We start from the raw sequence: 18,232 nt of genomic DNA, 5'->3' as shown, positions 1-18,232 counted from the left end.
TTAATAAGTCCAGCAGCGCCTCCTGCTGGTTGGTTCGTCACACTGCAGAGGCTGACCTCCGCAGCACCCTCTGAACATCTGCACCTGTTTTCAGGCTTGTATGAGTGTGTGTTTAATTCTCCAACACCTTTTATGTGACAGCAGATTTTTCACCTGGTTCTCATCAGCCGGTCCATACTGCACACACACGGCAACAGAAGGCTCTGTAGGGACGCATTCAACTGGAGGCGAGGGTAATTAAAAAAAATGCAGCTCCATAATCCAGAACAGGGTACATTAACACAGAGCTCGGTTCACGGAACACCAACGTGTTAAAGTTCAGATTTTGTTGTGTGGGAGGAGCAACTTTAAATTGCTTCACACTCCATAAAATATTCTCCTATTTTGTGAAGCCGTTTGTCTGACAATCAGCTTGTTGATGATCATCCTGATTTAGCACAGAAGGATGACAGCAACCAACCAGACTGCTGTGGTGTTCAGTTTCTTCAACTTTTCCTAGAACTGGCAACTTCCAACTTTATACACAATTTAATTTGATTAAGAAAATGGATGTTTTGTCAAGATAACACTGAACTTATTATTATTATTATTATTATTATTATTATTATTATTATTATTATTATTTATGAAAAGCTACAAGAGGAATTCTGTGAAAGCTAATCCTTAAAAACTGCATGTTTTTAAGGATTAGGCTTTTTTCTAAAATTTTAGATATGGTTTGTGACATAGATAATGTCATGTTTTGTAATAAATAATAATGTCATTTGTTTTGCTATTACGTTGTACTTTATAAAAATCTGTCCTGAAACGAACTTTCAAGACAAACAAACCAGAGTTGGATTAAAGCGGACTAAACAGGCCTGGTGTGAATGCATCCGTAAAAGCCACACTGCTGGTCAGGTCTTTACATCTCAAACATGTTTCTTTCAGAAATGCTGCATCACCCGCTACTTCAGCTGAAAAGAAAGACTAGTTTTATAACGAGCCCAGCCTTACATCATGTCTGTCTGCAGTCCAGCCTATTCCATTGCCTTTATTCCCATCTCCCATCAGAGGGAAGAGGGAAGAAAAAAAATCATCCCCCATTGTTCAATCAGGAGCAGAGAAGTTATTCAGTGAAGCTGAAGTCCTATAAGTTCAGACTACATTCACTTCCACTGTGCTGCTAAATCATGAAGCTATTTAAGGTACTTCATTGTAGTCAAACTTTTTTCCAGACATCCAACGTTGAACTTTTTAAAATTGAAAGGCTTAAGAATCTTTCAGAATCTGTCAAAACTTGTTTTCCTTTGTGTTTTCTAATATGTACCAATAAACATAACCTTCTGTTTCTCATGATATTATGGACCTAAATACAGATTAAGTGAACTGAACTGATTTTTTTCTTTCTAGAATAAAGTGCTTTTTAACTTCTTGTTGAGGTGTGATAACTGCATATTATGGTATTGATTCAATACCAAGTAAATAAAGGATCCCTATCGCTGATATCAGTACAATTCAACGTGAATTGTACTGATTCACGTTGAATTGTACGTGAATTATTAATTAATGTGTTAATAATTAATTAACGCATTAATTATGCGCTAATTAAAACGCATAATTAACTTTATGCATTTTGTGGATTTTCCTTTGAATTATTTTATTAAAAAGTTTATAGGTGTCACAGAATACTTGAATAACATATTCACATAAGAAACAGAAACAATAGAGAAACCAAAAAAGATGGTGTGCATTGTTTCCTAAATAGAAGAATGACACAAATTGTCATTTAAGAGTAAATCAAAGCAAAATCTTGAAAAAGTTGAGAAATGACAGTACAAAAATAAAATAATTCAAAGTATTGATCTGATACTGATAACAACGTAGCAGTGGCACTCCTCTGAAACTTTTCATGTGGGCAGCCAAGCAAGGCGCTTAAGAATTATTAGGGGTCACAGTTAAAAAAAAGAACACCCTCTGATCCCTCTTCCAAAGAATGCTAAATAACTAAATACATTTATAAGATTAAAAAGTAAATTAGAAAGTAAAGAAAGTAAAAGAAGAATTTGGCTAAGACACTGAGGAAAAAGAGCAACACTGAGAGAAAAAATTCTCTCAGTATTGTAGCATTTAACAAATAGAAAAATCTTTGGTAATCCCATCTAAAATGGGAAACGTTTACTGATTTCATATCAAACAGTGTGGAAGCATATATAAATGTATTTAGATTATTACATTTTAGTTAAGTTTTTATATTATAAATGGGTTTATTTTGGGGGTTTATATTCATGTCTTGATTGAAGATGACTTTTTATAAGCTGAATATAATTCTCTATGGGGCTCTGCGGGGTGGCCAACATGGCCCCGTCTCTGGGTCACCACTGCAACTTGGAAACTGTTATCGACATTTTGGATCCATACGCCCACCTTTTATCAGTTGCACGAGCCATACTCAAATGAACAACTATATCTCATTTACAATCTATTTAGGTGAAAAAAAAAATGGATGGATTGGATATTTACAGAGAAAACATGAGGCACGCATTGCAGGAACGGTGCAGATCTTTAGGCTGAGTGTTGAAGGGTAGTTAAGGTCCAGATGGCCTTAGCTACCAGAGCAGCTGTAAATCACAGGGCCGCCGATGCTATCAGGAGCTAGCTGGAAGCTCTTCAAGGTGAGAGCATTGACAAGAGTCATTACAGAAAATGAAACCCGGAGAGCGGGGCTGAGGGGCAAATGGCAGCCATCCAGCTGATCCTCATATAGAGCACATGCAGTAAAAGTGGAGCTGTTTCTTAATCACCTGTAGTAATATTAATATAGCTTTCTGTTTAGACTGAAAGTTTGTAGCTATACCACAATACTGCTATGTTTTTTGGGTTTCTTTGTGCCAATTTTTCGCAGTTTATCACATTATTTTTCTCCTCGCATTACCCTTCAGCTGCGTCCCCTCTGTGTTCTCATTGATTGGAAAGAGCTGTTGGAGGAGGAGGATTAAGTGTGTGTGTGCGTGCGTGCGTGCGTGCGTGCGTGTGTGTGTATTGGGGAAGAGAAGGCTGGAAGTGTGCGTTGGACAGCCGTGCTGATTGAGTAGGGCACCATAACCCAGCCTGGCCATGAATCCTGGGTGTGGCTGCGTTCATCATCCTCTGTACGTCGCGAACATAACTCAGTCAGAAACAGGAGGAAGAGAGGAGGAACTGCTCCTCACACCTGGGCAGAACAGCCCAATTCCTTACTGTGTTTCCAAACCAGGGTGTCACTGCTGTAGGTTTTGCTTTGGGCGGACAGCTCCCGGGCGTCGGAGTCGTTTCTGAGGCGGCCATGAAATATGGCGTAATAGGGCCCCTGTGAGCAGGTTGAAGCCAAGCTGTCATCACAGTGTCACCGGACAGGCAGAGTCCCGATGGCAGATTCATGCTCCATCTGCTTTCCGCCAAAGCACTATCATTAAAATTCCCCCCAATCACGCTGACAAGGGAGAGAGGTTTGTGAGTTATATTATAGTTTTAATAAACACAGGCACAGTTATCCTTCCTAAAATTCAGCTGCCGGACCCAAAACAAAAGCGCACATTACTTCAGGGTTGAAGTGTCTGCATTGGCCAACTTTTTGGCTTAGAATTGATTTTGAAGTACTTTAAAGACTTTGACCAGTTGTTACTGGTTTTACTCACACTAACTTGTCAGAACAGCCTTTATCTTGTTTTCAATGTGTGGGAGCGTCCCCCCGCCCCACTGCTACACTTGATGTTCATGCATGTTTCACAAATGTTGTGGGTTTGCCTCCTTTAGGTTAGTCTTTAGAGCTTGTTGCAAAACATTAACGTTGATTTAAATAGCAAAAATGAATGTTAGAAATAAATTAACAAAATAATGGACATTATGTAATTATATACAAACAAAATTATATCTGTGACAGAAACAATCTTGAATTCAGTTCCATGACAGGTTTCTATTTTATTTTCTGTGAACTTTTTTCCATACATTTTTAAGAAGGGTATAATTCACTTTTGATGGTTTTATTTACAGTAATTTAAATGTAAATACATTCAAACTGTTCAAGATTTTTACCATTTGAATTATGTTTTTAGAGCCAAGTTTCGTTTCCTATCAGATACAAACTTCTTCTAAATTCTAAATTTACCAAGGTGTAAACGCGTTCAGCTTAACTGTATCTTTTTGGTTTAGCTTTTACCTTATATTTTTAATTTAATATTATTTTTTTCCTAATTTAACCTTTGGTTACTTTATCAATAGTTATATGGCACCTAAATGTTTGTTGCTTGTTTCACTATTGGTGACTCTATGATGTTTTATCCTCTGCAGCACTTTGAACTACTGTGTTGCTGGAATAATCTTGACCTAAAAACTTGAACTTAATCTTCTGTAGTATTTTTTTGTTTTTGCTGTTCATTGCAGACATTAAGGAGCTATAATAAAAATAAAATAGAAAGTACAGCACAGATATAGCTGCGCAATAAATTCAAATAATGCACAGAAACAAAGATGCACTTTAGACAATTTCTTACTGGTTTTATATAAAACTGTGTTAAAAGCAAACCTGACACTAAAGCCATCAGAGGACTATTTTTTTCGTCTCTGCTCCAAATGTGAAAAAACGGCTCGTTTGTCTTAAAAGTTCATCACTGAAGTTGCAGCACTGTTGCTGACACTGTGCTGAGTGTTTGAGGGGCTCAGAGTTGGACAGAGACCCTCTCCCTCCCCCTTCCCTGAGTGTCTTGCTGTGCTCCAAGCTGTGTACTCATGTCCAGTTTCCTCGCCTGTTTCTCTTTGCTGGATGTCTTTGTACCATCCATCAACCATGCTGTCACTTCCCACAGGCTGAGTGAAGACGGGCCAGACTGGGAGCAGCCTAAGCACCACACCGACCAGCAAACTAGGATCTGGTGATTCAGTTGTCAGAAAATAAATTTTTTCAGTGGCAGAGAAGTTTGCATGAAAACAGTAAAGATACAGTCATAAATATTTTTTTTTTTGCTATTTCCAAAAATAAAGATCCATATTTAATTCATTTTTCTTTTGTGGAAAAAAAATCTAATGTCTTAATATTCCTTATGAGATTATTTACATTTACTCTGAGTTCCTCCCGGATGATATGACATATGACATATACAATATATGACTCAGAGCAGAGCCGCTGCTCCTCCACGTCGAGAGGAGCCAGTTGAGGTGGCTCGGGCATCTGGTCAGGATGCCTCCTGGACGCCTCCCTGGTGAGGTGTTCCGGGCACGTCCCACCGGCAGGAGGCCTCGGGGAAGACCCAGGACACGCTGGAGGGAATATGTCTCTCGGCTGGCCTGGGAACGCCTTGGGGTTCCCCTGGAGGAGCTGGAAGAAGTGGCTGGGGAGAGGGAAGTCTGGGCCTCCCTTCTGAAGCTGCTGCCCCCGCGACCCGACCCCGGATAAGCGGCAGAAGATGGATGGATGGATGGATGGATGGATGGATGGATGGATGGATGGATGGATGGATGGATGGATGGATGGATGGATTATTTAAATTCTACCTCATTTACAATACTGGACACATTTATGAATTCCTCTGTTAAAGCTGCAGTATATCATTTTTAGAAATAAATGTATTTTTTTACATATTTCTTAAAACTACCACTATCTTCCGACAGTAGAATATGAGACAGATAATCTGAAAACATCAACTTCCTCATTGCCCTGATTGACACCTGCATTAATGCTACACCCCCGACCAAAAGCAACCAATCAGAGGCAGGAGGAGGGTATTAGTGCTGTCAATTATGCTTGTGTATGCTAAACATGCTAAAAGTGAAGAAACAATTTACGGCATGTCCACCGTTTTTCTGAAAACTGATTTTAATTACCAATAGGAGGATCATGTCAGTCATGTCAGTGACCATTTGCGTCACTGACATGACTCAAATGGTGAAAAGCTAAACTTTTCTATTGCAGCTGTGCTAAGCTATATGTTGTGTTGCTACTTCCCTCTTAACCAGACTGATTTCCTGCTGTCACAAACTTGAGGTTTACATCTTGTTGCTGAAAACTGTAACTAACATTCACCTTCCAGCAGGACAACAACCCAACTCATAGAACCAGAGCTGCACCTGAGCAGTGTAGGTCAAAACATATTCATTTGTTTGAATGGCCTGGTCAAAGTCACAACTTAAAATCAATTCAGAATCCATGACGAGACTTGAAGTTCTCTAATTCAACTGAGTTTGAGTAGTTTTTTGCCAATTGTTAGGAAAAAAATTTAAATGTTTTCAATATTTCATTTTTGAAAACCACAATCTTGTTTTACCTCGTGCTGCGTTACTACAATAAATCCCACATAAGAACATTAACGTTTGTGGTTGTAAAGAGACAAAATGTGGAAAATTCAATGGGCATTAGTAATTTTCAATGCACTATTGTATGCTTTGGAAATGGATTTCCTGGCATATCAATCATGAAGTTCATATCTTTGAAAATAAAAAAAACGATATCGTTAAGAGTGATAGATGAGGCTACCTGTAGACAGTTTGAAAGTTCTGCCGTCTGGCATGTAATTTGCACTCCATTGTCTGAACGTCTTCTCAGCCGGCATTAGCAGTGACATTTAAGAAGGTAGTAAGAGAGTTGCACTGGCATCCTGAGGGGCTGAAGTGGCGTGTCCTTTGTGTTCTGGTAATTATTCTGGAGGCCTAATCACTAGAGAGCTCTTTTAATCAGACTTCCATCAGTGGCCAACGTAACACTCTTAATTACATCTCCGGCTGCGGCGTCGCAGAGAACTACTTCATCAGGTTTACATAACTGACAAATAGAGCATCATTCTGTAAGCTATTTTCCACATTATTAAATAATGGCAAGGGTGAGTGGACCTAATCCAAAACTGGGAAAGGCAAGCGTATACAGAGACTCTCAAGAGTACACACCTTTTTAAAAAAACTAAACCATGACACGATGTGAACGTTTTTCACCTTTCCTTTCCTTTGATGCTGCTCCATAGTTGACGCTGTAAAAGATCAAGAATTCGTTTGGCATGTGCATTTGACAGATTGACAGATTCGCTTCCTTATAAACACAGTTTGTAAGGAAGCGAATTAATGTCATTTCAAAACAGTTCCTGTATCGGTCACGTGACTTGCTTAAACTTCAAGAAAATACTTGATTGAATATGTACGCCAAGTCTGTTAGAACTTTTAAAGTTTTCTTCATATTTTCTACTAGCATTAGTTTTTTTCTGTTTAATATTAAAGAAAATATGTCACATACATAGATGCGTGAAAAAATGGATAGATCCTTTACAAAAACTTCCCATTTTCAGGAAGGTGTGTAAACTTTTAGGAGCCACTGTTAATCAGAATAACTCACATCGTAGCTTACAGTAATGGCTGGGTTGTAAAATGAATGTTCTCCATTTGATCTTACTGATCTAGTGTGTGGAGGTTTGTGGTTAATACCTCAGCTAAATAGAAAAACCGTTGATTCGGTGTGAATACTTCGTTAATGACAGCGTTCCACTCTTTTTGATGGCTTTTCACTTATCAACAATGAAGGTCACATGAAAGAGACATTGGGACATGCAGAGAGGAGGAGGTGCTGCTGACACCTTCAGTTTCCCACGTTAACCTGCACTCACCTGCCTTCTGACAGCCAGGGCAGCTGGAGGAAACGAGCTGTGTAACTCTAAACCCAAACTTGCTGAGCTTGTTTTTTTACAAAAATAGTCTTTGTGAGGTGTGTGAGCTTTTGTGTACCTACAAGAAGTGTGGCTTTAGTCTCTGCACGAAGTCAATGTGAGTAGTAGTAATAGAGTTTAATACTTTAACTGCAGAAATCTAACAGCAGGATGGCTAATCAGGCAGTTTGTGCTACAAATCATGTACATTGTTACTCAATCAATCAATCAATCAATCAATCAATCAATCAATCAATCAATCAATCAATCAATCAATCAATCAATCAATCAATCAATCAATCAATCAATTAAATTTTATTTGTATAGCATATTTCAGCAGCAAGGCATTTCAAAGTGCTTTACATAATTAAAATAAAAACAGCATGTCACATTAAATAAACAGTGAGAAAGAGAAAGAGATTTAAAAAAAAGATAACATTAAAACCCACACCCCTTTAGGACTTCAGTTAAACGCCGTTTAACTGGGATTCTAACCCTCAGGGACTTTAGTCAAAAACACTGTTTGACAAGGACTCCAACCTCTAGGTTTTTAGTTGAAACTCTGTCAACTGGGACTCTAAACCCCGTAGAACTTTAGTTAAACGTCGTTTAACTGGGACGTTTTCCGGGGGGCTTTACATCATTAAAACGTAGAAAAGAAATAAAAAGAAATTAAAAACATTAAAGACATAAAAACATGGAAGACTTCAAAACCCGCACTCTAACCCTAATTTAGCCATAAGCAACTCTAAACAGGTGGGTTTTAAGTTGAGATTTAAAGGCACCCAGTGTTTCAGCTGTTTTACAGTTTTCTGGAAGTTTGTTCCAAATCTGTGGTGCATAGAAGCTGAATGCTGCTTTTCCTCGTTTGGTTCTGGTTCTGGGGAGGCAGAGCAGACCAGAACAAGAAGATCTGAGGGGTCTAGACGGTTGGTACAACAATAACAGATCTTTAATGTATTGTGGTGCTAAACCGTTCAGTGACTTATATACTAACAACAGTATTTTAAAGTCTATTCTCTGAACTACAGGGTGCCAGTGTAGGGACTTTAAAACTGGTGGTATGTGCTCTATCTTCCTGGTTTTAGTGAGAATGCCAGCAGCAGCATTCTGGATCAGCTGCAGCTGTTTGATTGATTTGTTAGTCAGACCTGTGAAGACGCTATTGCAATAATCAATGCGGCTAAAGATAAACGCATGGAAGAGTTTCTCTAGATCGTGCTGAGACATCAGTCCTCTAATCCTAGAGATGTTCTTCAGGGGATAGAAAGCCAACTTTGTGACTGTCTTAATGTGGCTCTGAAGGTTCAGGTCAGAGTCCATCACTACTCCCAGGTTTCGGCCTGATCGCTGGTTTTTAGTTGTAATAACTGAAGTTGTGCGTTGATTCAGGTTCGCTCCTCTTTAGGTCCAAAGATAATAACTTCAGTTTTGTTTCTGTTCAGCTGGAGAAAGTTTTGGCACATCCACACATTGATCTGTTCTAAGCATCTATTCAGTGATTGGATGGGTTCAGAGTCACCTGGTGACATCGTGATGTAGAGCTGTGTATCATCCGCATAATTGTGGTAGCTAATCCTATGTCCTGTTATAACCTTAGCCAGTGGGAGCATATAAATATTGAAAAGAAGGGGTCCTAGGACCCCTTCTTGATGGAGAAATTTTTACTTTTTAGCTAAAAAATTAAGCATTCCTTTAAATTTAACTCAACTGAATTTTTTGGTAACACTTTCAATTATTTGGTAAATACTGACACTTTAATGAAAAGTTGACACTTTTAATGGATTTTTAGTGCAACTTTTAAAGAAACTCTGCATTAAAAGTATCATTATTTACCAAATGACACTTCACAACAACAGTCATAAACATTCATAAAGACTCCTTCATGTTTATGACAGGTGTTATGTCATGTTTATGATAGTGTCATGTCAGTCTTATGCACATCCCTTCAAATAAAGTGTTACCAACTTTTTCAACTAAACATTTTCATTAGAAATGTTTTTGATGCGAGTGACACACATTTGACCCACTTGTCTAAGGTGGTGGTTATATTTAGAGGTTCTAAGCTTTGTGACCTGGTGTAGTAGTCTGCTGCATCTGGCCGTCGGAGCATGGGGACACTAAAGTCATAAAGAGACAGACATGGTCGGCAACTCTGCTAAGAGAACACAATTTCCTTAATTGATAGGAATGATGATAGGAATTGACGATTTCCTATCATCAGCCGATAGTTGTATGAGAAATCGATCTAATCCGCTAATCATATTTGCCTCCACAAAGATCTGAAATTCATCCGCTGTTCCCTTTTGTTTTGCTGTTAGAGAGAGCTGAGTGACAGTTTAATCACCCCACATAGTAACAGCGATTTTGTTACTATATTTAGCAACTTTTAAGCCAAAAATATCATATGGGCCAAATTCTGAATCGGCAGGTCAGGTTTTTTAAAGATTGATGATCAATAATTGTCCAGAAAGATGAAATTACTGAGCCCCTAAACATACCCAGCATGGTTACACCAGCAGTCTGAAGTGTTAATGGAAGGAAATATGAATACATGAATATGTTCTTTACTCCAAATTCTGACCCTGCCATTAAAAAAGTTTCAGTGATCCTGGTTGAATTGCAGTCTCAGCTTCCTTCATAGCTGACAGGAGTAGCTGTTGGTGAGGTTTCTGCTGTGGCAGGCAGACCATCTGTTCCAAAGGTTTAAAGTGAAAATTTAAGGTTAACCTCATTGGTTGTTCAAGCTTCTGTTGCCTTTCTATCAAACGAGTATAACCATTGTCCTCTGACGCAAACAAAGCATTTTCATCCACACATTTTCCGTTTTCTTTATTTGACCAATCCATTTAAAACAGCAGTCGGTAATTTTTATAAGAAGAAAATATAGGATTTTTATAAATTCTATATTTACGAAAATCTGCCTTCTCCTAGTTCTCCCATACTAACAACAGAAATACTCCACTTAGTCATAAACAACCAATCAGAGCCAGGAGAAAGGCCCTAGCATGGTCAATCAAGCTTGTGTATGTGTTGCTCACACCCTTACCCTTGCTCTCTGCTACACTATGGCATCTTCCCGACAGTAGAGCCTGCCATGAAGGCTCAGGCTGATTAGCATGGCCACAGATTACAGCTGATAAACAGTGTTTCTGTTTATCTGCTGTACCGTATTGGTACCGTATTTTCCGCACTATACGGCGCACCTAAAAACCTTCAATTTCCTCAAAAGCCGACAGTGCGCCTTATAATCCGGTGCGCCTTATATATGGACCAATACTGAACCACAACAGGTCTAGCAACTACGGTAAGCAGCCGCCGACTTCATTTTCGCCTGTAGAAGAAGAAGCACGCGGTGCATGCTGGGATCATTGTCAGAACGCTGGTTTGTTAATAAAGTTTGACTGACCTATCTACCTACCGACCGTCTATAATCAGGTCGTCTGCAGGTCATTTAGCACCACGTCCTCCACGAACATGCTGTGTGCAAACGGAGAAGGGAGACCATCGTCCGGTCACGCCCCGGCCCAGTTTCAGAAGGCTCTCCTCGCCTACCGGAGTCGGACTGTTTTGTTGACATTCTTTATGTCAACAAAGTGGCTTTAGACATTCATCCTTTAATGCAGCTCCATCTAGTGGATGCATCACATAACTCCAGCCTCTACTGTAGCATCTATTCTATGCGCCTTATAATTCGGTGTGCCTTATAGTGCGGAAAATATGGTAAGTTGTTTCTCCACAATTAGCACATTGAGCAGCATATACACAATAATTATTGATGGCGCAAAGACACTCCTCCTGCCTCCATTTGGTTGATTTTGAGCTGGAGGGTTAATTTTTGCAGATAACTATAGTAGTTAAGGGAAGAGGTGGAGGAACTTGATTTTTTTCACAGATTATCTCTCACAACGCGCTGACAGTTTTAACAAATATGCAAAAAACTGATTTTTTTTTTTTTTAAACAAAAGTTACATGCTGTAACTCCTATCAGCAGATCAGCAGTTTCAGAAAATCTCATAAATCCCCTTTCTTCACCCTTCTGAGTCTAGGTTTAAACTTCAGCAAGCTATATCATAGCCATGTCAATGTTTGATTTGCTTACCATGCAGTTAGACAAATGTACAAAATAAAGTGGCAAGTGAATATATGTTCAAAAGTGCAAGAGCCCTTGCAGTTGAGGAACTGCCATCCACACAGCACCCTGTTCTCTCACTCAGCCTCTCTCTTCAGATTTCCCCTCCCTTCTTGGTCGCTCTCTTTCTCTCCCTCAGTCTGTTGACAAACTCAAGGCTGCTCTGTCATGAACCATCGCTTTGATTTATGCTGTCTTTTCGCATCAACACTGCCTCGTGTCATCTGAGCCATGCGGTAGGTAGACGAAGAGAGGAAGAGGGAGGTGACAGACATACACACAAGCTCCTCACTCTGTAACTGCCAAAGCGCCGGTGGCAAGAGTGACCAAAGCAACTTCTGCTTTGCATCCGGGAGGATCACTTCTATCTACCTGTGCTGTATCTGTTGCATGGAGGTTTGAGTCTCCATCGAATCGACTGAACTCTGGGAGACACTGAGGACGAACAAGAGTGCAAGGGGGAAGAAAATCAATTCTTCAGAGTCTCACAAATTCAAGCTTACTTTTTCTTGGTCCAGAGCTGTGATGTTTGCTCTCTGTCACGTGGAGGAGGTGAGTTCGCCTTGAGTCTGACCCGCGCTCGGCCGGCAGAGACCTGACCCAGGGCAGGCGCTCCAGGTGGGAGCCATTGAGGACATGTTGTTGTTTTGAATCACTCCGGACAGCTGCGCGAGGCATGACCACGCGTGGGATAGCTCCAGTCGCGGCCCTCGGCTCTCCGCTCTAGCACTGGATGAGAGCTTCAGAGGCAGGCATGGCTGGCAGGCAGATACCCCTGCTCCTACTGGTGGTGGCGGCGGAGATGCTGACCGGAGGTTGTGTGCCATGGGACGGCTCAGGGAAGCAGAAGGGAGGGTGGAGGGGGAAAGGTGACAGGAGCAGTGAGTAACTCATCTTTACATTCACATTTTTCTTCTTCTCTTGTCTCGTGCCCTTTTATACATTATCTTAGGTTGTACTTCCCCACGTTTGTCTTCACTGAACCTGCCAGTAAAGATCCCAAAAGCATTAAACTTTACGTGCCACTTTGATTATTCCGGTTGCTGGTAAAGCCTTGCCTCATTTCTCTGTGACAGCCACCTGGATATGAGAGTGAGGTAAATCATTTATATGTGGCCAACAGCCTTGGAGTGTGTTGCCAGTTTTAAGAGGTATCAATACCCGTGTGACTGCGAATGCGCATCTCTACCTCTACACATTACGAGGGCTGCATTTTACGCTTTATCATCCTTTTCTACACTTCTTCCCCGCAGCATCACTAATTTGCCCGTATGAAAATCTTCCTGGGTCTCACTTGCAGTCATCAATTGTTTAGAGCTGGGTTGCAAATAGCTACTTAGAGAGATGGGGCAGCCAATTTCCTTGGTGTAAGAGCTCAGTGTTGCTCTCAGTTCATTACGTATGCTGACACATGAGTGCATGCATGACGGGAGGAGAGAGCAGCAAGCTGCGGTCGCTTCAGGATATTGTTGCTGGCTTCAGGCTTTTGGCTGCCAGCTAATGGGATTGTTTGGCATGCCGGCACTGCTTGGAGCTGAGTGATGAAGTGAAAGGGCGGGTGGTGGTGAAGGGGTGGGAGGGTGTCCCTTTGTGTCTGTCCCCTCTTTGGAGGTTAACAGGGAGATCACTATCTTGATACTGTTCCAAGATTAAATGACTGGGGTGGGGTGGAAAAGGCGATGGGGGCAGCTGGGGGTAAGCCATATTCCTTTCCAAGGAGACACAAGCTGCTCTCAGGGTGACATGAAAAGTGATCTGACTCACAGTTTTAGGGAGGCAATGTCACCAGAACTTTGGTGCTATGTTTAGCCATGGATATTAAAACAAGTCAAGTCAAGTTTATTTATATAATACATTTCAGCAAAGGGGCAGCTTCTTTACATCATAAAGGCACCATTCAGTCAACAGTTATGAATAAAAGTATGTTTGGTCAAATGTTCCACTTACTACTAATCAAAGGCAACTTTAAACAGGTGGGCTGTTAGTCGTGATTTAAAGGTAGTCAGTGTTTCAGCTCTTTTGCAGTTTTCTGGAAGTTTATTCAGATTAGAAGAGTGTAGAAACTGAATGCTGCTTCTCCATGTTTGGTTCTGGTTCTGGGGATGGAGAACAGAACCAGAACCAGAAGAGCTCAGTGGTCTAGACCATTGATACAACAGGTCTTTAATGTAAAGCCATTCAGTGATTTATGAATTAAGGGAAATATTTTGAAACAAAGTCTGTAACATACAGCAGAAGTTTCAGTTATGAATTTAATGGGAATTTGTATATACTTCATAAGATATGAAGTGAATGGACTATTTTCACAAATAAAAATGGAAAAGATTTAAGGGTACATTTGTATTTTGCCCCCTTTGCCCTTTTACCTCTAAATCCATTGCCATTAAATGCCTTGAGAAATCATCTTATGGGTGAATAAAATTCCCCTGTGTATATAACTGAAAATGAACATGAATATAGCAGAACGATTTTAGAAAAGCTTAAATCAATCAGTATATTCATGTGTTGGGATGACCCAGTCAAATCCAGACGTAAATCCAATCAAGTAAATGTGGCACTGTGGATTGTACTCAACCATAAATACAAATCTCTCATTGTATCAGATATATTGTTTTGCTTAATTTACGACTCAGGCTTTGTTCCCACATCCATATATCCAGGTCAGTATATTCCAAACTGACCTGAGGATTCAATAGGCAGATACATAAAAGACTTTTATGTTCCATAGTTATTAATATAAAAGCTGCTCTGCTCCTTAAGCCTCAATCAGACTTATTAGCCTTTTGTAGTTTTAAAGCTGGAGCAGAGCACTGTTTGTTTTGAGAAAGTGAAAATGTCTGCTGTGCTGAAGTATGATCACACTCTCATGTTGAATAGGAAAAGTTTTTTGTTTTTTTAGCCTGCAGTGTATTGGAATAAAAATCTGATTAGTTTTCAGGTCTGAGGGTTAATTTTTGGTAGCACTTTATTTGAAGGGGGGTGAATAAGACTTACATGACACTGTCATAAACATGACATAACACATGTAATGAACATGAATAAGCCTTCATGAATATTTATGACTGTTGTCATAAAGCGTCATTCGGTAAATTATGACACTTTTAATACAAAGTTGACATTATTCAAAATGTTTTTGTTATGACAACTTGACATTAACCAATAAATCATTACTGATATAAATTTGTTATAAAAGTATTACTGATTGCACTTTAAAAATTAGGGAACTTTATGTTATTAAAGGTAAAGTTTAAACAGTAACACTCATGTACGTGTGTCAGCTGTGCTAATGGTGGAGATAAATTTACCGGGTCTTAGCGCTGTCAGTAATACTTGTGTATTTGCTGCTCACACCCCCCCTTTTGCTCTCTGGTTCACCACAACAGGCCGTGCCTTGGATCCTAAGTCTAGTTAGCATGGCCACCGATAATGGCAGATAAAGTTTTCCAATAACAGTAAATTGTTTCTGTTTCATTAGCACATTGATCGACATATACACAAGTGTGATTGACAGCACTAAGACCCTCCTTTGATTGGTTGTTTCTGATTGGGAGTGGTGTGTTTCTGCAGATGGCATCTGGACCACAAAGAGGAGGCAGAGGAACCTGATGTTGTTACAAATTATGTTTCATATTACACTGTAAGCACACAGTTTTAACAAAAATATAGAAAAATACTTTTAAAACTTTACCTGCTGCAGCTTTAAGCACAAACAGTCTTTGTTTTCATAGAAATGTATGAATGTGGATATGTAATCAATAATGAACTTCCATTTTCTGCCTTTTCTCTAAAAGCCTTTTCCTTCCTGCCCACATGTCTCCCGCCTCACTTTTACAAGATCTTTCACTGAAGCAGTCGGCTCAGGAGTGGGGTAGCAGTGATTTTCCCAACAGATGCTAACCGCACTCAAAATTACATCATAATTCGTCATTCATACATTGAAACTTATAGTATTCATGCATTAAAAAAATATAAGGCCAAATTTTTATGTGCAAAACCAAGTATTCGACTACAATCATTGCCCCACAGGAGGTTTTGTTTGTCCTGAACTAGCCTTGTTACAGTGATGGATGAGGTGTATTATAAGATTTACAGCTGTTTTGCTCAGGGGATTCCACATGAAAATGACCCGCTGCTTCTCATATGCACATGCTAACATGTTTTACATGTTAACAGTTTATAAAAGGTTTGTTTTGTGCAAAATATACATTCTTCTACTGTCTATACCTTCTTATCATCACACCGGTATGAACAATAATTCAACTTTTATGTTTTCTGTTTTTTGTGCAGCACACAGTTAAGCAATTTATTTCTTCAGAATATGAACTCTTACATCCATCAGATGGCAACAGTGACACAAAAGTCTGATGTGGTTTAAGGGAAGGAATGATTACTAATGAGCATCATGTGGTTTGGGTCAGAGGCCAGACAGCCTTAACCACAGACAGTCAGTCATCAGAAACCCAGGCCAAACCAAGAGAAGCTCACAAGCATGTAGAACAATTATTACAAATGCCTCACTGTATGTAAGGAATGCAGGATACTTTAAATAGGCCCCATGAGTATGAGGTCTAAATCTTTCTTCCAGCTTTGAGATCTTATGTTTTCTCTTTATTGTTTTGTTTTTAATTCCAATATTGAATTTTCAAAAAAAAAAAAAAGGTACACTGTCATTATTCTCATTCACCCAATTAATGGTTAGAAATGCTAATGAGCAGAGATAGACTGATATGTTATTTTTGCTTGTGTGTCTCAACCTTTGGCAGTTTCTATTTTCAAGGTTTCTTGGAAGTATGATTATCTTTTTAATTAGTTGCAAATCTCAATTATCGCTTGTCACACAAGGTCAGGGATAAGACCTTCGAAGGTCAGACAGCCAGTCATGCAAGGGGAAGAGGTGGAGAAGTAACTGGAGTGCTTCAATTTCCGTAATAATTGAAAATTCATTCCCCCTGACTGCTTTAAAATCAGGCTTCCTTAATTAATGACTGAAAATGGAAAAACAGGTGATATTAAGTCATGTTTTTTATGTTTCACAAATTACAAGATCTCCTAATGTGCTAAGATAGGTTAGTTTATTTTGCTGTGACCGTTCCTGCACAGGAAGTTGGATACCACTTTACAGTAAGGCTCCCCTTACAAATGGCTAAACGAAAGTTTAAAGTTATGTTATTAATTGATCTGTAGGCTCTTTATAAGTCATTAAAAGGTGTTTATTATCCATTTAATATGGGCAAGAAAGAGACAAAACTGGCCAGTTTTGTGCCAGAATAGTGAGCCAAAATTGTTTACATGTATATTTCACGTAGTTTCTAAATCAAACAGTTCAGATAAAGTTACTATCCTGTAATCACAATTGAGCATTTGTAACCAAAATTCTTTAGCATATAATATTGTACTCTTTTATTCCAACATAAACATTCACAACCGTCAAAGGGAGCCGTATTATAATGTTTTGAGGCTTATCACAAGGTAGTGACTTAGTCAGAAATGTTTAATTTAACAACTCTGACTGAGGTGTATAGGAAAACAGATTTTGCTCACTATTTGCACAGAAACTTGTCAACGTTCTTCCTTTCTCACTCCTAATTAATGCCTGAGAAACTCTCAAGTGTTTATAAGTTAACAACACATCTCTAAACTATTTATTAGCCATTTATAAAGGGAGCCTTATTATGAAGTGTACCAGAAGATCAATTCTGTAGTTTTGGCTCATATAGGTGTGGTACATGTTGTATCTCAGGTGGACAATTTTGACTTAGAGCTGATGATCAAACTGTACATGCTGAAATATTGGTTTCTCAGAAAGAAACACAAGGCATTTTTTTATTTACCAAAAGCAGAGTATCTACCAGCAGCATTAAAATGCAAGGCAGATGTCTGAAGATACTTTCTGAAATTCTTCAGGAAAGCCAAAGCAGGGAAAATCCAAATTCATCCTCAGACAGACCGTCTGCCGAGCTGAAGCAGCAAAGCATCACCATCCAACCACAGCTAAAAGCTAGCCTTACCATCCCAGACAAACATCTGCTTGGGTCTGCTTTCCCCTCACTCCACTGATGAGGTGGTAATTATAGGCAAGGCCTCACACCTCTGGTGAGCAGAATAACTTGATGCTGAAGTCACTCTGCCATTTCTGCTGCCATATTTCCATAATTTTGCTGACCTGAGGGTTCATAGCACTTAAAAAGGTGGATATTTATGAGCAAGGTCAGTATGCGTCAGCAGGATTCTTGCTTTGCTTGGTTAATTGTGCAACAACTAGATTTAATTGCATGAAGCAAACATTGTGCAAATGTTTTTTAATGCTTTTCATCCAACCTGAAACCAAAGGAAGATTTAAAAACAACAACAAAAAATCACCTCAGTGTCTTTTTCTGTTGTGCTCTGCTGTCTGGATTGATGCAGTAGAGGCAATTAGACCTTAGTGTGAAAATGATCCAGCTGCATCAGTAGTTAGATA

General features: G+C 39.4%; 1 protein-coding gene across 4 annotated transcripts in view; it reads left to right on the top strand.

Annotated features, from left to right (window-relative positions):
- Nucleotides 1–18,232, top strand: part of robo1 (roundabout, axon guidance receptor, homolog 1 (Drosophila)) — a 367,726-nt gene that overhangs the window by 87,359 nt on the left and 262,135 nt on the right. Inside the window, exon 1 of one of the 4 annotated variants that reach the window (XM_081615062.1) lies at nt 11,968–12,653. The exons of the other annotated variants lie outside the window; for them this stretch is intronic. Within the exon in view, the coding sequence (XP_081471188.1) occupies nt 12,506–12,653 (148 nt within the window). The 5' untranslated portion in view covers nt 11,968–12,505. Of the gene's footprint in view, nt 1–11,967; nt 12,654–18,232 lie in introns of those variants that run through there. 4 annotated transcript variants of the gene reach the window in all.

This window comes from Poecilia reticulata, chromosome 13 (assembly GCF_904066995.2).
Source record: "Poecilia reticulata chromosome 13, P_reticulata-male-v2, whole genome shotgun sequence".
Lineage (NCBI taxonomy): Eukaryota > Metazoa > Chordata > Actinopteri > Cyprinodontiformes > Poeciliidae > Poecilia > Poecilia reticulata.
Note: the sequence above shows the minus strand (reverse complement) of the source record. Positions and strands in the feature narration are given on the sequence as shown.